Raw genomic sequence first — 27,159 nt, 5'->3', positions numbered from 1 at the left:
TCTGCAGAGGGGAGGTGCTGACCATTCAGGGGAGGGTGCTTTCCCAAGTCCACACTGCAATCACTTCTTGTTACCATCTGCCAGGATGGTGAGGCAGGGAAACAAACCCAGGTGACCTGCCTCCTTTCCCCACCGGACGCATTCACGATCCCACTCTTGTACTCCAACTTCTTCAGACACTTCACTGACTACTGAATAAAAGGGAAAGTTTGGCATGAAAGGTCAGCCATTATTTGGTGCCCCAACATACCTTTCACCCTCTACCTCCAATCACCGACTTCCAAGAATCCTCTACTTTCTCAGGCTTATCTGGTCCTCTGTGTTTCACAAAAAGGCTCCTGTGGCCCTGCCTCCTGCTCCTGCTCAGCGAGACCCCCACCTGGATGACTTGGAAACCACCCTCAAGGATGCAGGGAAAGGAGGCCCCACACTGTTGCTGAGCTGAGCAGAAACCCAGGGCAGCACAGAGGTGTTGCAAATGCACGCACACACACAGATTCAACAGCCTCTGACATGTCCGAAGCAAGGAGGTCCCCACTCCCCTTTTATAGAGCCATCTCTCAGGTGGTGTTAAATGTTCATTTTGAAACTTTTGAGACACTTCACTCTATGTCTTGACATTAATTTTAACTTGATTTTAATTATACAAAACTGAGGGGGGAGTTAATTTATTTTGGGTTAGTTCTTCAGTACTATGGGCCCCATACCACCCTAAGATGACCCTAAGTTCAATCATCCATTACATAATTTATTCAACACACAAATGAAGAACTTTTTCTGTGCTGTTTTCTAGGGGCTAACGGTGAGTAGGATTTGTAATACTCTAGAAGTCTTAGGTCTAACTGGGAGACAGACCTATTAACTAGGGCTTCTCAAACTTCCATGTGCATCAGAATCAGGAGAAGGACTTCTTAAAATACAGAGGGCTGGGTACCATCCCCGGAGTTTCTGATTTGGTACATCAGGAATGGGGCCTGAAAGTCTGCATTTCTAACAAGTTCCTGGTGAGGCTGATGCTGCTGGTCCAGGGACTGCACCTGGAGAAACAATGCTGTAAACTAACACTCATTCTAAGAGTCTACTTTAAGATAATAGGACATTAGCTGTGTAAGGGGAGAGGTGTGTACTCATCTTGTTCATGGCTCTATCCCTAGGATCTAGTAGACATAGTAGACACTCAATAAACATTGTTTGAATGAATGATAGAATTGTATGCAAAATGTAATGGGAACCCAAAAGTGGGAGAGTATCCTTGCCAAGGGATTTTGATGATAGCTTCACAGAGGAGGTCATATTAGAGAATGAACAGGAATTTTTAATCAGAGGAGCATGTTCTAGCCAGACAGCACAACATGTGGATGTGGCCTGGTATGGAGGTGCAAGAACATGGTATGTTTGACACTCATTCCCCATTCACCCATTCCCTGGTCAGTTCAGACCACTTCAGTGCATGGTGACATTTCCTCTTTCATTTTTATGACAACAAAGTTAGCACTTTGTAAACTTAACTAGTGATAAGAATCAATCAGGATTATGGCTAACAGATTTCAGAGCCCCATCCTACATCTACTGAATCAGAATCCATATATTTAGAAGCCTACTGATTCTTAGCATCAGGCCCTACTGCTTAAGAGGAACCTTAAAATTTCAAGGTATTTTAAAGTACAATTCAAGGACTTTATTATATAGACATATTAGTAGAAAAACCATGCTTAGGTCACAGGTCACACCAAAAGAGGTGGAGGCAGATTTGGCCTGTGGGCTAACAGACAGCTATGTTTTCATGAGCACACATCTTCTCTTTCATGGAGAGGGCAGGCCCACTCACCATAGGTGCATCTGTGCAGCACAGAGACATGCACAGAGTTGGCATTTACTATTTTTAAAGTAATAACGACTTAGGAATAATAATGACATCTACCTCACAAGGCTATGCTCTGAAACCAAGATGATGCCACAGATCCACTAGGTGAAAAAGAAATTCTCCAACTGAAAAGTGTTTTGCTGGCCATTAGTGTTTGAATTTATTTAACAAATGGGTATTGAGCATCCCTTATAGACTAAGCATAATAGCAGACACTGAGGACATAGTAGGTAACAAAGTAGCAGAGGTCTCTCTTCAGGGAATTTATATACTTTTGGAAGAGACAGGCAACTAATTAATAAAGTAACTATAATGTTACCATATGATATGTGCTATAGAGAAAAATAAAGCAAGGGAAACAGAGAGAGAGAGAGAGGGGAAAGCTATTGTAATTCTACGTTACCTGGTCAGGAAATACAAAAGTGGCATTGGGCAGAGGCTGAAGGAAGTGAGGGAGGAAGCCGAACAGATACTGGGGTGAAAAGCATTTAGGCTGAGGGAACAGCAAGGCCCCAAGAGGGAGCCTGCTGAGCCTGCTTAAGGACCAGAAGGGAGACCAGGGCTCCGTAGGGCAGAGAAAACAAGGGAAGGTAGTAGAAAAGGTTGAGGATAAAGGGTGGATGACATAGACCCTTGTAAATCATTCTAAGGACTTCACTTTTATCTCTGAATGTGATAAAGAGCATTGCAGGACTCTGCGCAGAGAAATGACATGCTCTGGCTCACAAGATCACCTATTTGAGAGAAGGGCTGGGTGAGGAGTGTAGATCTGTAATGGCTTTGTCAGCATAAAGATTTCTTGCTTCTGTGGGTTCTAGCTTCAGGACTGGGTCCCACTTCATCATGTTCAAACGTAAACCTCCCCAGCTGAAATAAGCTTGTAACCTCTGCTTAGACACTGATCAGATAAAATTCCAAAGCACCAGAGCCAGCTTTTGAAATTGAACTAATTTAACAGTGTAACTTGACAGAGGAGGGAAGGATGAGTCAGCCATTTAAAGTCAGGTACAGAGGATCAGCAGGGCTGGATGTGAACTGGTGCAGCAAACCTGAGTCATTTCATAGAATGCAAGGGGCCCTGGGAATTGGACTTCATTGGAAAGTAGCCTCACAGCCACTCACCTCCTTCTGACATGAGAAGGTCTGGCTTTGGGGGAAGAGGACTTTCATCCTTCAGCTGGGCAGGGGAGGTGGGGACACTGGAATGGTCTCAGGTTGGTAACCCAGGTAGGCCCACAGCCAGGAGACACTCTGAGAAGATCTTGCATGGTTTATTTAATTCCACCACAGCAACTCCAGTTGAAGTTTGGGGTGGTTTGTTTTTTGTTTGCTTGTTTGTTTTAATTAAAATTATTTATTGATTGCTTGATTTTAGAGAGAAAGGGAGAGAGAGAGAAACACTGATTTTTGTCCCACTTATTTATGCATCATTGGTTGATTCTTGTATGTGCCCTGACCGGGGATCAAACCTGCAACCTCGGCGTATTGGGAGGGTGACCCGACCAACTGAGCACCTATCATGGCAGTTAAAGCTTTTTTCTGACTCATCCTTATTGATTTAGGATTTGAGAAGTTCAGCCATTAATCTTCACAGGGTCAAGAAAAAGTATATTGTTTCAATTATCAATGCATTTTTTTCCTTTTTATCTTTACTGAATGAAACTGCTTAACCACATTTGTTAAGTAGCCTTTAAAAGCTGATTCATACCCCTGACCAGAGTCCTTCAGAACTCAAACTTACCTAAGCAATGGCACGAGGTTTCAGGTTACTTCCTTTCATCCCCTTTCTTTTAATCACCAACGGTTGAAAGTCCTCTGGGCAAGGAGAATGCCACTCCTGAAGAAATGACTAAAATCACTTCCTTGGTCTGCTCCCAATCCTTCCTCAAAGTTTTTTAGAGTAAGAAAACACAAACAAACAAAAAACAAGACTCAGTACTTTATGCTCCTGGTAGAATCCTGCAGGAATTGTCTTCTACCCATCAGAGAATTCTCATTCAGACACTGAAATTCCACCAGCAGCAGTCATTTCACTAGCTACACCTCTGGTTTCTCCAGCAAATTGGAAGGTAAGTGCTCTAGGTCTCATTAGGGAACTTGAACACTGAATGAACTGGCGTTTATTAAGAATCCTGTGGAAACCCCTCCCCACACCCCCGCGTGCTCTGCATACTGCTGCAGGATTCAGAGAGTAAGTGGCTTAGCTGCTTGCTTGACCCTCCGGAAGATCTGTGTTGAACAGAGTTGAATTTTAACATCACCAGCTGTATCAGCCTCCACCCGGAAAAGGCGGGCGCTCTCAGCAGGGCAGTGCTGCCTGCCACACCTCCCTGCCCGCTCTGGAAACTGGAAAAGGAGAACTGGAACGTGAGGGACACTTGGGGACTGTAGCTGCTGTACCGATAAGGGCAACCCTGCAATATTATGAAGGTGGAGAGTTGGATACATCTGGTTAGGGTATAAAAGTAAATCCTACCCCATTCTGTAATCACCAGCTGTTGAGTCAGGAGCCAGTGGCTTACATTAGCCTCTGGGGTAACGAGACAGTGCTGGATGCAGGGGAAAGGAGATGGCCTGAGGAAGTCTGACCTGTACAATTTATTCCTGTTTTGAACCAAGTCACTCCCTGTCTAATGGCTGCTTTCAGCATTAAGGCTCCTCTTCTCTCTTATTCTTTTCCTTTCCTGTTTTTTTCCTTTCTTTTATTGGCCTTATTCTCACAATTCATATGAGCTCATGCTTCATTAGAAAAACCGCTGCTTTAGGACTTATGTTTAATCTTGCACAACAGAGAAGCTCTACTGAGCCTGAATGTAGCTCTTACTTCTCTCTCTCTTTGCATTGTATCCTAAACACAGCTATACTATTACATGATTTGTATCTATGTCAAGAAGCCTTCTTTCCCCCAGCCCTCCACGTTCATTCACTCAGGCATTCACTTATTCAGCACTTACTGAGTAACTCGAATGCGCGTTGGAGAGGAATTCTGGGGAAATGCTGTGAACAACACTATCCATATTTGTAAGTTCGTCTGCAGTTTGTGTGGCTTCCACCCATCAGCAATCTCATCCCCTAGAGCAGTGATTTTTAACAGGTGTGCTGCAAGAATTTTTCAAACATGCAATATCTGACTATTTAGTCAGGGGCACCGACCTTTTTTCCCTTAGATTGGTAAATGAAAAAAATGACAACAGCCAACACAACATCTGTCCAGTGTGAATGCCCTGTCTTGAACCATAAATATATAGGTCATATAACAGAGTTGCATCTCATTGGTCATGTCGCATCGTAAGGCTGTGTCTGATTAGTTAATTCTTGGTTCCAGAATTCCTTATATACAAGTATAGGTACCTGATTTTTTAAAAAGTCACTTTTTAAACACCGTATAGTTTTACTTATATGTGGAACCTAAAAACAAACAAGACAAAAACAGACTCATAGAAACAGAGATAAAAAGTCACTTTGGAGCAAAAAGGGTAGGTAATTACTACTATTATTATTTGTAAATCAATAAAAATTATACCTATTTTTTGTCAGATCAGCAAAAAACATATTTTTTGGTGTGCTGCAGAATTTTAGTAATTAGTTTATGTGTGCCATGAGATGAAAAAGGTTGAAATCCCTGTCCTAGAGCTGTGCTGTCCAGTATGGTAGCCACTAGCTACAAGTAGCCATTGAGCTCACATTGAGTGATGAGTCAGTGCATGAATGAATAAATATGGAGAGCTGGTTCCAATTGTGATGTGCTAAAAGTATAAACTACATTCAACATCATAAATAATTCCTAGGAAAAATGTATGAAAAATATTCATTAGTATTTTTTAAAAGTTGATTACATGTTGAAATGATAATATTTTAGGATATACAGGGTTGGGCAAAAGTAGGTTTACAGTTCATATGTAAAATAATACAATAATAAATAATAATACAAGAATAAACTCTGTGTTTCCCCTAATCACAACTGTAAACCTACTTTTGCGCCAACCTATATTGGGTTAAATTAAATGGTATTAAAATTAATTTCATCTGCAGTTATTAGATGATTAAAAGTTACCAATGTGGTTTTCTTTCTTTTTTTTTTTTTTTAAATATATCTTTATTGATTTCAGAGAGAGGAAAGGAGAGGGAGAGAGAGAGAGATAGAAACATCAATGATGACAGAGTCATTGATTGAGCCTGCAACCTGGGCATGTGCCCTGACTGGGAATCAAATCCTGATCACCTGGATCCTAGGTCAACCCTCAACTGCTGAGCCACACCCAGCCGGGCCCCAATGTGGTTTTCTTAATGCTTCTCTTGGACAACTTTACTTTAGATGGCCTGCCTCCACCTCTCTCCTCTGTCCCAGAAGTGAATGCCTTCTCAGACTACTAGCACTATCGCTAATACAAAGTACCTACCATACTCTAGTGCTGCATACTCATATTTGAAGTGTTTGCCAGATTGGGCACCTCTTGAGGGAGGAACTTACATACCCAGCCTGCAGTGCAGTGCCTGGTATAACACAGGTGAACAATAATTATTTGTTGAATAGTGATCCAATTCTCCTACTAGACTGAACTTGTGTGAGGTGAGGCACACAAGATTGTTAACCTGATCTTAAGTATAACATTTATGACTAGGCACTCAATACATGTTTGTGTGAAATATACCAGAGATAACTATCATTTTCAAAGTATGACAAAATTTTAAAAACTCCTATAAGGGTAAGATATTGGGCAATATAATATCATTCCTACATAGGTGGGTGTATATTTATTTCATGGTGCACATGAACGCTGCTGAATATAGTAGAAATTATAGTCCGTGTGGTCACACCTGTTCATTTGCAGATAGGCATAAAGGCTAGGTGGATCCTAATTAATTCTTGGAATGTCCTGGGGTTTTCACAACCGACTGAATCAGTCAACTGTAAAAGAGAAATACAAGTAAGATAAGGGACACAAGTTTTTACCTGAAATATGTAGAATTCAAGAGAGTAAACACACAAGAAAATATTTATGTAACATTTGCCACTTGACTTCCATAATTTTGCTCCTCATTGTGACTGGGTTGGCTTTTATGTTCATCTCTGGCCAGAAGCAATTTGATTAAGCTGAACACTTTGCAGATGTGAAGGTAGCCTGGCCCTGAAGCTTTATGGTTAGATGTTGGGTGAGTATATTAGTGAAAGTAGATTCATTATTTGTGAGGAAATTTTATGAATTTGACTCAAGACACCAAAGTATCTGGTATCTAAAATTATCACAGCATTTGTTTTTCATCAATTGTTAATATAAAGGGAATCACTATATCTAGATAGATTTGCATAAAGCTTTACAGGCTTTATCTGGTTAGTTGGATATTATAATTATTAATACTGCAGATCATATATATATATTTTAAAAGGAGTTGTAATTAAAAAAAAATTATTGATTTCAGAGAGATAGGAACAGCAATGATAAGAGAGTCATTGGTTGGTTGCCTCCTGCATGCCCCCCACCGGTGGGGGATTGAGCCTGCAACCCTGGCATGTGCCCTGACTGGGAATTGAACTGGGATCTCCTGGACCATAGGGTGGTGCTCAACTGCTGAGCCATGCCAGCCATGCTATGGATCATATTTTTTAAAAACTGTCTAAACATTTATTAACTATTGAATAGTGGAAAGAATTTATGTAAATAAGTGGTACACAGACATTCTTTTATGAAGACAGGCCTCCCTCCCCAGAAGTGCCATTAATGTTTTAATGTCTGGTATCTAAAATTAATAGATTTAATATCTTGAATTACAGTTATTGAAGCTATCTTATTCTAACCTTTATATTGTCTTTTTCTTACTCACTTTTATAATTCTGTAATATTTAGCTAGTGCTTTCCACATGGAAGGTCTTCTCTAACTGCACGTGAAATCTAATTGAAGTGAATTTAGCATAGGCCTGAGAGCCATGAGTCCTGGTCCAGTCACTCAACAGCTGTATCTCCAGTCCAGTCATTTCTCTGAGCAGAGCCTTGGCTCCTGCTCCCCCTGTTTTCCCTTCCCCACAACATTATATTTTGCTGCCCTATCCTGACTTTGTTACCCTTTACCTACATTACAGTAATTGGGCTGACCCTACTACACTACACATTTCCATGTGGCAGCATATACTAAGTGTCTTAATATATTATTTTATTTAATCCTCATAATTTATAACATGGAGATCATCCGTTCCACTTTTAAGCTGATAAAATGGAGGTTGGAGATTGAGCACCATGTCTAAGGCACTACTAAATAGTAGAATCAGGATCTGAACCTAGATCCAGGTAATGTCTGATGTACTCTGGCTATTCCTGAACTTGCCTTTTAATCAGAATTATTTCAAAAAAGCCCCACCCTAAACTAGTATACTCCTCCCTCTCCAATGCATTAAAACAGAAACATCTGTACTTATTAGCAACTGTTGTGAATCCAAGTATTAAAACAAGGAGCAAGAAGACCTCAACAGGAGCTGTCATAGTTGTCACAAATTAATCACTGGGTAGAAAGGCGGAACAGCGCAGCAACATAGGAGCATGATAAGCCTTTCCCATGAATGTGTGGAAGGAAACCTGGGTTCTGTTTCTGGGTCTGTCTCAAGCTTTTTCTGTGGTCTTGGGCAAGTGACTTCACCATCCTATCAATATCCTGGGGTAATATGTAAGATGATTATACACAGCACCTACTTATTGAACTGGTTTGCTAGGACATGATTGAGTAGATCAAAGGAAGTACAATGTTTCATATGATAAATTGCACTGTACCTGGGGCAGGGGGAAGGTGCAGGGGGTCTGGGGAGCAGATGGATCTCTTCCTCCTGTTTACTTATTTTAAAATGGGAGGTGGAGTGGAATGGATGGATGGTCACCAGCTCCTCCTGCTCTAAATACTGCAATTTTACTTGAGTGCACAGGAGCTGTTAATTGCTTTCACGTATTCTAGAAATAACTGGCAAAAATGAATTTACTATCGTTTGGGATAGGCATAGGCCAACAAAGACTCTGCTGACATTTGCCATTCTTTAAACACAATAGCACAGTTATTAAAGAATCACAGCTCACAACTAAGGCAGAGATGAACGCCAGTCACTTTCTTGACTTGGTCGACTTCTTTCGCAGCGTCTCAGGTCCTACACGCACGCATTCACGACGGAGTCGCATTTTGGTGCGGGGGCAGGTGTCGGCGCCCGAGTTAAGCGCTGGCGCCTCCTGGGGAATCCTCTCGCACTTTCCCCCCACGGCATTCTGGTGTTTGGTCATAAATTTTCGTTAGGGTTGCTTACGTTGCATAATGTTAAATAAAATGATCCTAATTGCTAATGTTTAAGGTCTACCGGTGGAAGTGGGTTGGATCACCACGAGGTCACAGGACACTTGAAGGTAAAAAAAAGAAAGGCCGAATCGAGTCAAAGCCTCACCATCCTTTCCCCAGAGCAGACGGTTAATTTTTGCTTTTAACATATAATGAGGTCTGCCAGGCCTTGCAGCCCAGCGTGAGAGCCAGTGCCAAACCCTGCCAGGCTGAGGGCTCCGCCCGGCCGGGCCGCGTCCCTACTTTCCCGCGGGAGGCGGTGACCGCTCCTCTCCAAAGGTCTGCGCGCCAAGAGTAAACAGCTCTCTAGAAGCGAATTCACCCGGAACCCTCCAGTTCAAGGAAGGGGATGAAAAGTGACAAAGAAAGGGGGCAGGGTACTCCAGAAAGACGCCGGGGCGCGGAGCTGGAGTCCCGGAGGAGGGTTGGGGGTGGGGCGAGCGCCGGGCCGGCGAGGGACGGGGGGCGGGGCGGGGACGCAGGGTCCGGGTCCGGCGGCGGGGGGTCCCAGGGGCGCGCTCCGCCCTGCGCGGGGAGCCACCGCCTCCCGCCGCACGTGCGCGGTGTTGTATGCCGCCGCTCCTCCCCTCCCTCTCTCAGTCCCTCCCTCCCTCCCTCCCTCCCTCCCCTCGCCGCCGTCCCCTCCCCCCGCCGTAGCCAGAGCGCAGCAGCCCGGGCCGCCGCCGCAGCCGCCGCGAAGCGCGCGAGACGCCGAACAGGTGGCCGGAGCCGCGGGCGCCACGGCGGGAGAGGCGAGGCGAGCCCCGGGAGGTGAGGGCGACGGGCCGGGCATGTGAGCCGAGCGGCTCCCCGGCGTTGCCTGCCCGCGCCCCCACCCACCCGCCCGTCAGCGGCCCCGCCGCGCCAGCCTCCAGCCCCGGACCAGGTCTGTTCGGCCGCCGTCAGCGAGGGGAGCGGGCGCGGGCCGGCCCCGGCGGCCCCGGCAGCGGCATGAAAGTGACCGTGTGTTTCGGAAGGACCCGTGTGGTCGTGCCGTGCGGAGACGGCCACATGAAAGTTTTCAGCCTCATCCAGCAAGCGGTGACCCGCTACCGGAAGGCCATCGCCAAGGTGAGGGGCTGGGGGCGCGGGCGGGCGGGCGGGGGGGCGGACGGAAGGCGCCGGGATCAATATGGCGCTTCCTGGAAAGGGGAGGAGGGAGAAGAGGGAGGCGTGGAAAGGGAAAGTGCGGCTGCCGCGCCAGCCTCGCGGCGCCCCCAACCCGGGGCTGCTGGCCGCAAAGTTCTCCGCGCGGCCGGGCCCGCGAGCGCAGCCCTGGTGACCGCGCGGGCCGGGCCGGACACCTCTCCCCGGAGGTCTGGCCGCGGGGCTGGCGTGGTGACAGGCGCCCCTCGAGCGGCCCGAGGAGCGCAGCCGAACCCCGCGCGGCGCGGGCGCAGCCGGCCGGGACGCGTCTCCCCGGCCGCCTGCAGCGGTTGAAATCCAGCCCTAGGCCTCTTCCCACTCCCAGGCCCCTCAGGCGGAGCTGGGAGAGGCAACTTTTTTGTTGGGAGGAGAGTTTAATTATTCCATGGGCGCGGGAGAGTGGCTGCGTGTCTGCTGCTCCACTCCCGGATTCCGCCGGGGAAGGACCTCAGCGACGAGTCCTCTCTTCCCGTCCGCGCGGGCGGCCGGGTGTTGCGGGCTGCTGGGGGGGCGCGGGTCAGTGTTCTGAGGGCGGCCCGGAGAGGGACGTGCGCTCCACCGGCTCGCGAGCACGCTGAGCTCGGGAGCTCTGCTGTTCAGAGGTCTCGAGCAGGGCTCCTTTGTAAAGCACAAGCCTGAAATCAGTCACTGAGTTAAAAGTTTTCCTCTAAGGCTTCAGCGTGGACCGATCCGGAACTAGCTCCATATGGTGTCCAAGCTGCGGAGCTTGGGCCTGATTTCGGAGTTAGTCGATTTCCCTTTTTCTTGGTGGAATGATAACATTGTCTCCACTTAACTGCATTCCTGTACAGTGTGTCAGAAGTGAAAGGCATTTTGTTAAATTGTTTTATCTGCTGTGTCTGACAACAGCCCAGTCTCCGAAGTTTTCTCACAAGCACCTGAGGATATTTCCTTTGCAGCAGAGTAACGTTTGGTGGAAAGCGTATTCACTTTTAAAATTTCCTATTTGTTTCCCATAGTACAGTGGCCTAGCCCCTGTGAGCGTTGGGGTAGCAGGTGAGGGGGACCGTAGCTTTGTCAGCCTGAGTGTGTACAGAGTGCTCCAGGTGGCATCCCCCAATTTTCTCCGAAATTAAGAAAAAAACCTTTTTACGTAATTTTTTGTTTTTAGTATATATTGGAAAAATAGCATAAGTTTTCCTTTTAAAGATAATGTTGGAGACCTTTAGGAACCTGACACAATGATGGAAGATGTTGACTTTATTTAAGAGCTCTAAAATGTTCCTTATAGTTGGTTGAACTCTTACTGAAAATCAAAGAAATTTAGCAGAAGGTAGGCACCTGTTTATCTTGCAATGCCAATGGAGGGGGAGTGGTGGGTAACAGTACCCTCTACACCTACATTTAGTATTTTAAAGGATTGTTTGTGAATGACAGTTTATGAGCTAAATGTTCTAAAGCAGTAATCAGCTTGCATGTGTTCCCTGGAAGCCAACCAAATAAATCCTGAAAGGAAAGAGAAATACAATAATATATACTTTGCTTTGTGCCTAGGTTCCTGAATAGGGAAAGGTGATCCACATTTCCTTGCTTACATACTTGAAATTTACATGTTTAATTAGTCATTTACATGATTAAACATTTACATGTTTAAAATTAGTCATATTTCATTATGCACACAATACACATTGGTTGAATAGTCTGTTTGGGAGATAAAAATGTAGTAGTTTGAGTCATTTGTTTATTCCACAGAAATTCTTAAGCATTTGCTCTATGTTCAAGGCATTGTTCTGGGTGCTGGATGTTTAGGGGACACACTGGCTGCTTTGTGGAAACTGGACTGTAAGAGTCTAGGACAGGAGGCTCCATAGCCCTCCAAGTGAAGGAGGCCAGTGGTGTGGACTGGTGTGTTGTGCAGTGGGGAGAAAAGGAGGCCTCCAGGTGTTGGGTAGATGGAGTTGAGAGGCCTTGGTGATAGATCTGTACCTTTAAAAAAATATTAATGGTGGTCGTTTCATAGTGACCTGGGAACATGGAAAAGTAAGTGCAATTATCTTAAGAGAGTCTGGGAACGCACCCCAAAGAGAAGGGGTGTATGAGCTGAGTTTTGAAGGACAGTAGATTGCCAGGTTGGGAAGGAAGGAAGGGAGACTCTCAGGGTGATGGTAGCACTGGAGTTGGATAAAATGAGAGAGAGAGTCAGATGATTCAGGGGTTTACAAAATTATTTAAATGCTTTTTAAGTGCAACTCAGTTCAGTAGGTGAATTTTAAGATGGGCTTTGCAGTATATAACGTTCAGCCATTGGATTTTAAGATTGTTGACTCTCAAATGTTTCAAGAACATGAGTATCTTTTATCTTAGATCCATTTGTATTTTTTTCTCTTAAATTATCAGGTAATGGTTACAATGAAACTTCATTTCTCCCACCCTATTTAAAATAATTATGAAGCAATACATGTTAACACTTGTTTCAACTTTTAATTTTTTATCTCTTCCTTACCCTTATTGCTTCATAGAATAAGATAAATTTTGTATGAAGAATTGGGTATCTGGGAAGCTGTAGAGTGGTGTTTAGGTTGCTAGGTGACATGTGGCATGACAGACTCCCATCTGGTGGGGAAGAATGTGGGAGGATCATGTTTATGGCTTTGTATAAAACCAACTAAGCCAAAGGGGGAAAAAGAAGGGTAAGAGAAAGAAAGGTCCCAAGTCACTCAGGCTTTCTCTGCAGTAAGCATTTTGTGGTGTGGTGGGGCTAATTTTTTGGCATTATATTTGAGCTGTTTTCTCTTCACGTTAAACAAATCACTTTTTCTGACAGTGGAGTGATGTGACTTAATACCAAAAATATCCTCAATAAGCAGATATTTAAAGGCTTACACTTAGTCATAGCTTTTTTTTTTTTCTCTAGTGAAAAACCTGTTTTTCTGCTATGATCACTGGTGAAAATGGTTTGGCTGTTCATCCCCACCCATGGACTTTTCTTGAGTGCTTAGAATTGGAGGACTGCCTGCCTGTGTATGTGTCTGTTCTACTCTTGCCTGTGGCCTGACTCATCCATGGTTCCCCGTGAACACAGGGTGTGGAGCTCCAGCTGCAATGGCTTTTAGTCTGGTATCCTTGGTTTCTGAGGGCTTTGCTGGGTACTCCTTAATTCTTAGTGAATCAAAGGTGACCCTGAGTGAGGCTTCCCGTTTTTCCTGCTGTGCATCAAAACTTAAGCACTCAAGAAGCATACGAATCAATAAAGATATATTTAAAAAATAAAAATAAAAAAATAAAAATTTAAGTAACTTAAAAAAAAAAAGGAGCATATGATACGATGTAGGAGTCAGGACAATTATAGAAAACTATAAATAACAGTAGGCTTTAGCATTAATTGGGAGTAGGGTGGTACAGATGGTAATTGCTTCTGGATTTCAGAGATGGGAGTGGCCATAGTGGCTAGGTTTAGTGAGTGGGAAGTTTTGCCTTGGTTTAGGGTAGTGTTTCCTAACTAGGTAGTGGAGTGACCTCAAAAAGCACATGCCTGGCCAGGGCGTTTTGGTTCTGTGGGCCTGCAGTGGGGTCCAGGCACGTGAATGTGGAGGCATGTCCGCTTTGATCCTGAGAAGTAGGAGGGAGGGCCTTGTAGGATGCGAAGCAGTGTGAGCAAAGGCATCCAGGCTTTCAGGTTCCTGTGGAGCATTCGTGTTGGATGATGGGTCACATCAAACTGAGGAGGACTTTATACAGTCTGGTGGTTCAGGAAGGACTGGGGTATTTGGGCAGGGTAGCAGTGAGGACTAGTGGTCCTCTGCGCAGAGGACTGGAGCAGGGTGTGTGTGGGATCCACCTTGGCTGCTGACTGCTGAGTAACATCAAGGGGAAGCAGGGACTGAAGGCAAAAGGGAGGGAGAAAAAGAGGGAGGGAAGAAGTTGTGGGAACCTCTTAACTCACTGCTCTCTGGATTGGGTGTGGAGACCTAGGTGTTTTTTTTTGGTTTTGTTTTTTTTTCCACCATTTAACCTTGGGCAAACCAACCCCACAGAGCTTCATTTTCCTCTTCTCTAAAATGGGACACTCCCTTGCAGGGTCAAGGTACTGAGTACCGACCTGGATGACGAATGTGAATCTCAGTGCTGGATCTGAATCACTCATGTTTTTACTCATCAAACAGTTTTACTTGCTGGGAAACTTTTCCAAGGATGCTATACCTGTTTGGGTTTCTCCTCTTTGCTTAAGAGGGTGGCTTGTATTTTAATTAAAGAAGAGGTAAAAAATGTTACTGTTTGCCTAAGCAGCACCACAATCAGAAGTGGAAATTGTGTGTGCAGTGTGTGTATGAGGCAGGGAGTGTAAAAGCCATAGATATTGGCCGTATTCTAGCTTGATTATCTGGGCCTCTGGTTTTTGGGCCACTGCTTCTGTCCCTCAAAAACATTAAGTGTTATTAAGCCTTAAAGTGTTATTAAATAACCTTAAGTGTTATTAAATAATTTGTTGTTATTTAAAAATACAACAACTTGAGTTTATGGACAGTAACTTTTGAAAATGTGCTTTCCTTTTTTTTTTCTTCTGGGAGAGGACTTGATCACTAAATCATGTAAGTCATGATTTTATGAAAAATCTTGTGTCTGCTGTGAGATTTTTCTGTGAATAACTGCATGTTGTTACACACTTAGAAGCTCATTGAAACTTTTAGGAAAATACTTATATTATTTCAGAGTTTGAATGACAATAGAAGCAAGCATAACAATAGTGAAAGAATAAATTTTATTATTTCATTAACATTTTTTGTCTTCCCTCTCAAAAAGAAAAAGACCCGAAAATATGTTTGAAAGGCTGGTCTTTCTGAAATGCAGATCTCATTGTATGTGTCTCTGTGCTCCCTTCCCCCAAAGGCGAGCCCTGTTGCCTCACTCAGCCTCCTCCTTACCAGCTTACCCCACCCACACACTTGGACTTGCTTGCATTTTTCTACCTTGCTCTAGCATTTTCTGTTTCTCCTGCCTGGGAGGCTTGCTTGCTCCTCTTGTGACTGCTTATCTGAGGAGCTGCAGCTCAGACCAGCCACGTCTGTTCCCAAGGCTGGCTGAAGCTGTGTCCTCTTCGTGCTTCTCCTGGGACTTCCCCCAGAGCCTACGCTGACCTGGGTGAACGTGCTCGACTCTGGTACGATGGTGTGTTTGTCCACTGAACAAAAGAACTGTGCTCCTTCTCTCTCCTGGGAAAACGTGTGAAGGCCTCTGCCACATAGTTGTCTTAGAGGTTGAGTAAGTACAAAGTTGGGAATAAACACATCACACATATTCTTACACAAAATTACACTTAGGAGATTATAACCAGCACTTGCTAATTTTAAGGACTTTAATGTTTGTTGTACTTGGCATATTGCCACAAAGGTGCTTGTAATTGAAGCTAAGACTTAGTGTGATTTGGAGTTCCTAGAGTTATTCTTTTGTGTCAGCTATTTTGAAGGAGCTCAGTCTGTTTTTCAGACCAAGCAGAGGATAGTCCTGGGGTTTGCATTGGACCAGGTTCAAGGCAGGTGGCCAGTGCGGTGCGGGAATCTGGCCTGAAGCACACCTATGCTCCGTCTGGCGCCTCTCATTCTGTCAGTTGGGATCCTTGGGAAAGTGCCAGGAGTAAATAGAAAAGTTTAGGATCTGAGATTTGCAGGGAGAGTCTGGCGGATGTGAAGTGCTTCTTGGCTCATGGTGAACATGGAGGTAACATTTAGAGTCCCACTTGCATCACTAACCCATAGACAGATCCTCCCTCTGTCCTGGGAGCTTTTACCTCCTGTGGAGTTGGATGCAGGTTGGTGATGGTGAACACTCAGTAGGTGATTATAGTTTTTCAAGGATGGAAAGAAATATGTAAGATTGGCTCATGAAGGTGCTTTCCACAGGTCATTTTTCAAGGTGGGAGAGGGAGGTGGTAGGTTAGGCCTGCACGATGGGCTTTCCTCCTGCAGGGCCACGGTGCAGCAGCCCACGGTGGGACGGAGGTCAGGACAGCAGTGCCAGGGCGTCAGTCAGTTTATATGGTTTTACTCACTTTTGGTATCTTTTCTGTTTTACATGGAAAATAGAAATGCAGACTTCTGGGAACATAGTAGAAAGGTGATTTTTTTGTTTGTTTGTTTGTCTTTTAGTCCTTATTTTATCCTATTTAAAATTTTTTGCATTTGGAAGAATTATGTAAAAATGATTTTTCTTCATAGCTCTGTGTCTTCCTGTATCTGGCCTGCCATGTTTATGTGGTTTATGCCATTAAACAAAACTTTTGCTTATTTTTCTCCATTAACTGATATCTGAACTTAGAAATAAAATTTCAAGCTTCATATTTAAGTATGTGAAATGTCAATGTATTTTTTCTCTTAAAAATAGACTCTCTCTATATATATGGACTGAGAATACCTGCCTATACACAAAAGTGTACATGAATGTTCATAGCAGCATTATTCATAATAGCCAAAAATGGAAACAACTCATATTTATCAACCAAACAAAACATGGTATATCAAACATTAGAATATTACTCAGCCACAAAAAAAGAATGAAGTACTCATACATGCTACATATATGCATGGATGAATATGCTTTTTTTTTTTTTTTTTTTTTAATATATCTTTATTGATTTCAGAGAGAGGAAGGGAGAGGGAGAGGGAGAGTTGAAACATCAGTGATGAGAGAGTCATTGATTGGTTGCCTCCTGCACGCCCCCGGCTGGGGATCGAGCCTGCAACCCGGGCATGTGCCCTGACCAGGAATTGAACCTCGATCTCCTGGATCCTAGGCCCATGCTCAACCGCTGAGCCATGCCCGGCCGGGGAGCATGCTCTTTGAAGGAAGCCAGTCACAAAAGCCGACATATTTTATGCTTTCATATATATGAAATGACCAGTATAGACAAATCTATAAATATGGAAATCAGAGTAGTCATTCCCTAGGACTGGGGTTTGCGGGTAATGGAGAGGGTCCACTGATGGCTATGGGGTTCGTTTTAGGGGGATCTAAATTTAGATAGTGGTGATGATTTTGTGAATACACTAAAAATCATTCAATTGTATACTTTAAGTGGGTGAATTTTATGGTATGATATCAATAAAGATGTTTTAAAAAAACAGACTGCATAGCCACTGTGAATAAAACTCCACTTTTAGGTATTTTTAGTTCTGAGAGTCCCTTAAAACATGTATTTCTATGTCAGAGATGCTCAGAAAGCTCAAATGAAAGCTGGTTGTTTTTAGGGGTTTTCCATACAGTGTGTTAACCTGCTGTCTTTCACCTGCCCACTCTCTAATTGCTGTCTGGTAAGTTCTTAACTGTTGTTGAGCTTCAGAGTCCCCGGTATCCTCCTTATCCCCCACCCCCTAAAAGCTTCACCAACTGTTCACCTGCTCTCTCTAAGCCAGCCTTGCTTCCTGCCCCATTCACCAGCTGACTTTGCTGAATGAAGATGGATCAGCATGCTCCATAATGGAAGACCTTTTCCAGTTTTTGGTTTTGGTCTTCATCAGTTTTAAGCATTGGCAAATTTCACGAGCTCTGTGAGCCTCTGTTTCCCCACCTTCATCTTCCCATATTCAGAAGTTCTGGGCTGGGCTCCTGCTGTCAGTTCCCTGAGTATAGACACCTCTCTTCTGCTTGGTTGGTTTTGGTGCTCACAGGACTGTCAGGCTTGAGTGACGTGCAGTGACTGAGCTGATGGTACAGACTCTCTGACTTCACCCACCCTTCCTGTGAGGATACTTTACTTCCCTTACTTTGAACCGATGGGGCTTTTCCTCCAGGTCAAGCACATGCTGGTGAAAGTTAGTATACATTTTGCCTAGAGGTTCCTTCAGAATTCCTTATTGTCTCAAGATAAGTATCTTTTAAGATAAATTACATGCTCAGAAGTATTCCCTTTGTGAGGTATAACTAAATGTATGATATGTGTATACATATACATACACATATATATTCATAAAGTTGGTATTTTCATGGTGGTATAAATTTAAGTGGTTTTAGAGATGACAGGCATTGTCATTTTTCCCACTTTTGATGTTTTGATTAACATTCAGACGCAGTAAGACTTAACTTTTTAGAACTCAGATTTATTTTTTCCCAGTGTATGGCTTTTGCTTGTTATTTGTATTGCATCTGTTTAGATCAGGAAACTAATCTATATTAGAGTTTATATTTCTGAAGTCTTTTTGTGATATTCTATAATAAAAATCAATGTTTCTTCTTTAACACTTCAGAAAACAACTCATTATATTAATATCTCAAAAGCCTGGAATTGCTAACTATAAAAAACATACTGTATTAACAGGTTAAAAACACTAAGAAGTGAGTGCCATTTTTATGTAGGTGTTTGATATGAGAATGGGCTTTTTATTCTATTTTAGTAAACCCTCAATTTTGTGGGCCTTGATTTAACGAACAAAATTTCCAGTCTGTATGTCATATGTGAAAATTAACACCCTGTTAATTTTAAAATGCTTTTAACCAAGATTTGCTTACAATGAAATCAACAGTTTTTGTTGTTGTTGTTATTAATTCACAGTTATTTTTAACAAATTTTAGTGAATAGGCCATATGTTGGAAAAAACACTGTAGTAATTTCGCCGACATAAATAAATATTACATATCTACAGCTATAGTCTACATATTTAAATCCAAGAGCCACTGCTGGTAAACAAGGTTCTGCAAATAGCACATGGTCCCAAGGAATCTTGTGGTTCTCTTGTGGGTGGCGTGACTTTCTGCAGCAGTTTTAAGGCATGCTGGTTGAGATTCGGATGTGCGCTAAACCACGCACCAGCTGTGTATATTTGTTTACTCATGGTGACTGGTGAATGAATGCATTTACTAGACCAATTCAGTATGAATTAAAAATTACAGTAATACATATAGAAAGTTTTGCTGTGAAATTAAACTGTTCATACATACTTAATTTTAATTACACAAATGTGTCTATATTAAGTAAAAACAGGTAAACTAATTTGTCAATTTTTTAACATACAATTCCGGAAAACCGACTTTATTATATAAAGGACTTTTGGTTTTAATGGATACCGTCTTGCCTGAATTAATTTGTTATATCGAGGGTTTACTGTTCTTTTTTAAATTTCTTAAAATTTTTATTTTTTATTACTTTTGTTCAAAATATTACAGATGTCCCTTTTTCTCCCCAATGACCCATTCTACCCCGTCCCACCCCCCTCCCCAGTCCCTCTCCACACCATACTGTTCTTTTAAGTAAAGAATAAAAACTGGAAAAACTTTTCATGTCTGTGTTTTAATTTTCTTTTCTAAATTCAATATTAAATCCAGAATTAAAAAGTAAACTGTTTTCCTGGGAATACACTTTCTTATACCACAAAGGCATTTAAGATATGTAATTTATAATTCTGAAACCCACTATGCAGAGTCATATGTGGACAATAGCCAGGTTCCTGCACAGCAGCATGATACTCTGCCCTGAGATTTCTGTCATTGCAGCCAGCAGCACCTGCAGAAGAGGGAGGTGAAATGTTCAGGATATTGGTTCCTACTGTACCACTACACGGGGCAACTAACCACTAAGTCCATTCAAGTCGAATGCAGGATTTGGTACCTTTACACTTGGTTCGAGATCTGGAAAAAAACCTTTCAGACAAATCAAGAGTTTCCGAAAGTGAAATACATCATTTAGATGGATAACTATTTAAATAGTTACACCAGGAAGATGGTGCTTTTTCAGCATTTGTACTGTCTGAGGAGCACGAAATGAGTAGGTTTAAAATTCTGAGGGTACATACTGTCAGGAATTTTTTTCCCAAGAATTTTCTACGGTGGGCTCATTGTTATTGTTCATATTTTATGACCCACTTTTTAAAACACAGATGTTTTAAAATACAGTTAGCTGAAGGTGGAAAGTTTGATGATGGATGTTTTTTCTCCTAGGAGGCAGGTATGTGAGATGATATGTTCTGGACCAGGGTTCCTAAGAGTAGATTTCCATCATTCGTGTGTCTGAGAGCAAGAAGGATAACCATGTAAGCCCAGGATCCTTAGCTTCAAATACCTCGTATTTCATGGGACTGTTGTTAGGGTTTGAACAGAGGATGTAAAAAAAAGAAAGCAGTGTAGGAAGTAAAACGGAGTGATGTTAGCTGTACTGTTCTTTTGTTTTTGTTAAGGATGGTTGCCAGTGATTTAGGCTCACTGGAATAAACTCTCCTAAATTGTTTCTTCTCATCTCACTAGAACTGCTCTAGACATGCAAAATTGAATGTGTGGTAAAACTGTTCTCCCTTAAAAAAAAATCACAAGATAAAAAATTATTTGAAAAATAAAAAAATAAAATTAAAAAGTCCTTTTAAAAAATCACAAACATTCTTCTGCAGTTTAAGGGAATTAAAAAAAAATCCTACTGCCATTTAAATGTTCCAAGAGCTTTTCCAGTTTTTGTTTTTTTTCTTCAGTAGTTTTGAACTTTGGCAAGTTCTCTATGGCCTGTGAGCCTCAGTTTTCCCATCTGTAATTTGGGAATGCTCTCTTTTGTTGGCTTAAGTAATTTAATGTAGAGAAGGCTCTGTCATGTAATAGGCTCTTAGTCAATATTAGATCTTTTTCTTTCTCTTCAAGTTTTAAGCATAATTAGGAACAATTTTAATGGCTAATTCATAAAGTCAACTTGATTTTTTAAAAAATATATCTTTATTGATTTCAGAGAGGAAAGGAGAGGGAGAGAGAGAGAGAAACATCAGTGATGAGAGTCATTGATCGACTGCCTCCTGCACGCCCCCGACTGGCCCACAACCCAGGCATGTGCCCTTACTGGGAATTGAACTCTGATTGCCTGGATCCTAGGTCCATGCTCAACCGCTGAGCCATGCCCAGTTGGGCTCAACTTGATTTTTATTTAATTTATGCTACCAAGTGTTATTTTTCAAGATTATTTGTTAAAGGATTATTTTTCTAAAAATACTATAGAAATTCCAGTATTAGTATTTATTTACAAATCAATTGGAAATAGTGGAAAAAGAATGTTTTGATTACTCAGTAGTTAAAGCTGATTCTTTTTTTAAAAAATATATCTATTGATTTCAGAGAGAGGAAAGGAGAAGGAGAGAGAGACATAGAAACATCAGTGATGAGTCACTGATCGGCCGCCTCCTGCACGCCCCCAACTGGGGATCAAGTCCGAAACCCGGGCATGTGCCCTGACTGGGAATCGAACCCCTATGGCCTGGATCCTGGGTAGACGCTCAACCCCTGAGCCACGCCCTGCCAGGCAAAGCTGATTCTTTCATAGATTGAAGAGAATCGTATTTTGTCCAACTGTCTTAGTTGTGTGGCTTTTTGTTTTTACTCTTAGCCCTAGTTACTTTATAAAATAATTGCAGCTGCCATACTGCTAGGTCAAAGGAAATTATGTAAAATTTCTTTCCTATATTTACAATATTTTTAAAGACAATGATTATACATTTTACATTAAAATATCTTTTGAAACTTAGAAAGAATAAAACTAGAAACCAAATACTATTGGTATTTGTAAAATGCACAGATGTTTTGAAGTCCTTCATTTATTAACTGGTAGTTCTGAGAATACCCTGGAGCTCAAAGAGATAATCTGAGTTATAAAATAAAATGGGAAGGTCAACAAACATATTTGTGACCTCCTTAATCCTTTATTATGTAGGCCTCTCTATAATTCATATGCTCATAACACTTTACCCTTCTCTGGATCTCACGATGGTGATTTTGGGCAGCTAAAGCAGCAGTCATTGAACACAGAACATCGTCTGCTGAAGCAGGTGGCTGTAACGGTTGACAGGTTGATGCAACTTTTAGTACTTTAGTTCGGCTAAAGGTACCCAGTGCCAGTCACCTGAAGATTTCACCCAAGAACTGACCTATTTATCATACTAAATGGTGTCTTGAAGGCTTGCTTGGGTACTGGGCACTGTAGTGTTCTTATGTTAGACTTACCAGATTGTCAACAATGTACTGGCTTCATGTTCAAGAGGACTACCTCCTCTCATTCATATTTTCTACACCAAAATATTGAAAGTTGTTTTCCTTTCTTTGAGGATCTTAAACATCTTATTAATTAAAATAATTCTTTCTCCCTCTCTCCATATGTGTTTAGGGAAGTTAATAAGTAGTGATTAAAATAATAAAGCTCACCTAGTTGTGCAATGTTCATATTTTGACTTTGATCCCTTCCAGTATTTGTTTGTAAACATTGTTTCACACAAGTGCATTTGAAATCCAAAACTTTTGTTTAAGACTGGACATGAAAAAGATAGAGCAGTATGGGAGACTGGAATTTGTATGTAGCTCTTCCCTTCATAACTTCCTGTGTTTTTGTGCTTTGCTGATGAAAGTGATGATTGGTGCTTTCAGAAACTTTCCAGCCCTGGCCAGTGTCACTCAGTGGATAGAGCATTGGCCTGAGCACTGGAAAATCTTGAATTCGATTTCCAGTCAAGGGTACGTGCCAGGGTTGCAGGTTCAATACCCGCCCCGGTTGGAGCACCTGTGGGAGGCAACCAATTGATATGTCTCTCTCACATTGCTGTTTCTCTCTCTCCCTCTCTCTCTTTCCTTTTTCTCCTTGCCCTCCCTGCTCTCTCCAAAAAATCAATGGAAAAAAACTTTCCATAATACTCCAGCATTTTATACCAAAATGATAATTCGATACACTACATAGACATTGTGAGGTGCTACCCCCACTGAGCTAATGAACACATCTATCACCTCACATATTTATCTTGTTTTAATTTATTTATTGGTGAGAAAATTTCAGTTATCTCTTTTCTAGGGGAACTTTAGACAGATCTTAGTCTGTTTTGATATGTGAGATTTTAGTTTGAAGCAGAAGAGCTTTTGGTCCTGGGGGCAGTGGGTACTTTTAGCTCAGTCTTTACTTTTGTGCCATTAAGCTTTTTGGGTCATGACCAATGATTGGAAGCTCTTGTACAAGAGGTGCTGTATCAGGGGCATTGTTTATCTGCCTGTCAGGTTGGGGAGTTGTTGAGAAAGTACCTTTAACCAGATACCTATCATATTTTCTCAGCCCCACTTCATTGAAGGGTTTCAGAGAGGTAGGAGGAGAACCTAGAAACAATGGTGTCAGGAAATAGTAATGGTAATCCCACTACTATTGGTAATAGTTTACATTTGTGGGGTATTTTGTATATCAGGTCGTAAGTACTGGGCTCAGTGCTTTCTGCGTATACTTAAATTCCATGGAGTGGTGGTTGTGTCCATGTAATCCCAAGTTTACAAGTGAGAACATTTGAGCTAAAGAGAATGAGAAAGTTGCAAAGGATAAGAAAGATACATCTGATGCATGGCGTGGCCTTCTCTGACTACAGAGCCTGCACTGTGACCACCACACCATGACACACTGGTGTGGCTCATGCGTTAGGTTGTTCCAGTTCTACAAGAACATGTGCCCATAGGAGAAGACAGGTTCTCTTCTGACTTGTGTTTGCTTGAATGGCTCCTGGATTTCGGAATGAAGTGTGCCTCTGAGATGACCAAGTTGGTGAGGGTGATCGAGGCTGGGCTAGTTGTTGAAGACCCTGGCTACTCAGGTAGACCCTGGCTACTCAGGTGTGGCCCGTGGACCAGCAGCATTGGCATTACTTTGAATCTTATTAGGAATACAGAATCACGGACCCCATCCCAGACTCTATATTACAATTTGTGTTTTAACCAGGTCCCTTGATGGTACCAGAGAAGTGGCTTTCAACCCTGAATGCAAGTAGGAATACTTGGAAGTTTTTCTAAAAACTGATGCCCAATCTCCACACAAAGCGAGGGAATTAGATCTCTGAGTAGGGGTTGGATATTGGTATTTCTACACAGCTTCTCAGTGGTTCTCTGTGCAGTCAGGGTAGAGAACTGCTGCTCTAGAACAACCTCTAGACCCTTTGGGGTCGTTGTGTTAAGTGATGTGGGACCCTGCTCCTCCTTTTAGCTCTACACGCACATTTCCAGAATACAAGTTGGGAGGATCAGCTAGGGTGATTGGGCTGGTCACTTATGTGGTAATGGGTCAGTCTGTACATTATTGTTTGTTTCTGACTTTCGAAGTCAGTTCTGCTTGTTAATTTTGAGTTTCATTTGTGGAAACAATTGACAACAGCTGTGTTAGGTATTTCTTAGGTTTTATTGGTCACTTTACTAACAGAAATATGTTCAGGGTCCAGGAGAGGCAGTAAAAAGAGTGGTGGGGCATAGTAGTGAGCGGGGGAGAGAAAGGTCAAGATGTGTAAAATACATGTGTGATGGTGTGAATCAGGAGACAGCCTCTAGGTGCCCGTGACAGAGAGAAACAGGACAACTAAGGTATCTTGGTTTGAGGTAGAGCAAGGAGAAGGGCTTGTGAACAGTAGACTAAATAATTATTCCTCTTGCTAGAGTTTCTTCATTGTGTTTGTGGATATACATCCTTGTAGTGGGGAAACAGCACTGTGAGAGAATACTGTGGGCACTGTAAAGGGAAGCCTGTAGGGATTCCTTTTACATACCTTTTCATTCATCTTCTTAGAACATTGCCTTTAAACAGTTTCCATGCCCACACCAGACCTCCATGGCCTCCTGGCCAATGCTGGGAAATACATACTTCTTGTCTGAGGCCTCTTGAGCATGAACATGGATAAGAGGATTTGCCTACCTGTGGACCAGTTTTATCATCTTCAACACAGCATTGTCATTTTTGTTTTTCCTGTTAACATGGCTCCTTATACATTTTATATATTACTAAAAGAGATATAAAGGATCACTATGAAGACATGTACTTTTTAAAAGGAAGTTACCCCATTAATTTTGACTATTACGTTTTAGTACATGGAAATAATTGGAAATAATTAAAAGTGGATGAACTTTTATGAGAGAAGAGGCTGATACCATTGAGAAGGATTTTAAAAATGTTTTTCTTTAGCGCATGATCATTCCAGCAGCCATCTCCACCAGAAACCCACAGCCGTTCTCTGCCTTATACTGCTGACAACTGTGGCGCGACATTCTGGGTTTACTGTGCTCAGATTTCACCATAAAGATTATGGGTGGATATGCAAGTTCCAGGTGGTGGATGACTTGTCCATAAAATGGATAAAAGAGGGTGAAATGTATCCTTTGTGGAAAAACAGGGTCCTTGGAAACTTTAGGGCAACTGTGACTAATGGTATACTTAATTAAGAAACACTCCTCTGGCTCTGAAGAGCCAAAAGTTTTCTTTAAAAAAAATCTTTAAGCCTGAATGACTATTTAGGTTTTTTTTTTTTTCTTCTTCTTCTTTTTCGTTAGCTGTACTCTGGGGAGTGGAGTGTGTGAAAGTTGATAATGGGAGAACAGGTGCTGCTGTATTAACAGGACATTTTTGAATTGAGTGAGGAAGGAGTACTGGGGGTGGAAATACTCCTCTTTCCTTGCATTACTTCTAAGAACTCGGTAGGCCCTTTGGACTCTTTTCTGTCATCACTGATTTTCTCTCTCTCACCCAATGTCAAAGCAAGAGATTTGTGCAGGGCATGTGAGTGCAAATGCATCTTGCCCAGAGGTTGACCAGCAGTTTGGGAGGTGTCTGGGGAGGTTCGGGGGAGCTGGATGAAGCTGGGAACATGGGCAGCGTAGGGAGAAGTTCATGTGGAGCCCAAGGACAGCGTCTTGCAGCCTCGTCTACCCTGGAGGTAGATGAGGTGACATCACCACTTTAGCTCCCCAAAGAGGTGCTGGAGGGGGGCGGTCATGGCTGGCTGGGAACTTGTGCAGTCTTGTCTCTTGCTGCCCCACCTCAGCACATGTCCCTCGTTCTTGTCTCTAACCCAGAAGGAGAAGCAGTTCTTTTGAAGAACTTACCCTTTCAATCAGAGCACGGCATTGGCTTAGCCCACAACTTCCTGAGGAAGGGAGCCAGCCCAGGCGCTGACTGTTGGCTGTGCTGACGCCTGCCTGTAGTGAGGGGTTGGGTTGGCCTTGTCGCTCACCACTCTGAAGCTGCGTGCTGTTGATGGCACAGGCTCCGTGTCTCGGGAGCATTGCAAGCCTTGGTTTGTTGGTTGCCGGCAGCACAGTGGAGCATTTACTCAGGTTGTGAAGACTCAGGCAAGCTGCTTCTACCTGTGATTGTCAGGGTTGTTCAGGCTTAGCTTAGTGTGGTCTGAATTGAGTAGTGGCCTCTGGTGAGGCTGCTGTTCCTGTGTGATTTCTGTCCCTCTCACTCAGAGTAGCATAGAACGTCATAAAATCATAATGTCTTTCTGGCCAACTTTAGGATGTCAGAGTTGTATTTTGTGTTGCCTAACTGAAATAGAGGAAGAAGCATGTTAAAATAGTGAGGCCTCTCATTTGTCTTAGGTGGAATTATTTTATATTTTATGATGACTTCAAGTTACAGCTGAAGAGTGTGCATCTGTGTGGGTGTGTCCATGTGTACTCTGTGTGCATGTGTGCCCATGTATGTTTGTATGTGGGAGGCTGAAATGGAAGGGATTGTTGTTACTGAACTGTGTGAGTTTTCCAGTGAAAGACTTGGAATTTATTTTAGGCTGTCTTTTGCTGTCTTTCAAATAATAAATAATTTTCTTACGTAATTCTGTGGATTGAAGAAATTCAGTCAGTTTTGTATGGCTCAGCAAATTTTAAAAAATCCATTTATATGGGGAAACATTGCTGGAATATTTACAAAAAATTTACAGAACTTTCCACCTTTTTCATTTTTAGGGGATCAACTCAGCTACCACTTGATTTTTCCTAATTCGTTTTAAAGAGGATAGTCACCCCACCCCATTTCCTGGTATTCCAACTTCTCTTGCTCTTGCATGGCTGCTGGCTGTGAGAGAAGTGTCTGATGGGGCGATTGTAACCAGGGTAATGAAGAGTTTGCTAGCATATCACAGGGA

General features: G+C 42.6%; 1 protein-coding gene across 16 annotated transcripts in view; it reads left to right on the top strand.

Annotated features, from left to right (window-relative positions):
* The first annotated feature begins 10,095 nt into the window (after positions 1–10,095).
* Positions 10,096–27,159, top strand: part of PARD3 (par-3 family cell polarity regulator) — a 720,826-nt gene continuing 703,762 nt past the window's right edge. For all 16 annotated transcript variants that reach the window (XM_087823918.1, XM_087823919.1, XM_087823914.1 and 13 more), the window contains exon 1: positions 10,096–10,243. In XM_087823918.1, coding sequence (XP_087680044.1) covers positions 10,124–10,243 — 120 coding nt within the window. In that variant the 5' untranslated portion in view covers positions 10,096–10,123. The remainder of the gene's footprint in view (positions 10,244–27,159) is intronic.

Source organism: Miniopterus natalensis, chromosome 1 (assembly GCF_054644295.1).
Source record: "Miniopterus natalensis isolate mMinNat1 chromosome 1, mMinNat1.hap1, whole genome shotgun sequence".
In the NCBI taxonomy this organism is placed as follows: domain Eukaryota; kingdom Metazoa; phylum Chordata; class Mammalia; order Chiroptera; family Miniopteridae; genus Miniopterus; species Miniopterus natalensis.
Note: the sequence above shows the minus strand (reverse complement) of the source record. Positions and strands in the feature narration are given on the sequence as shown.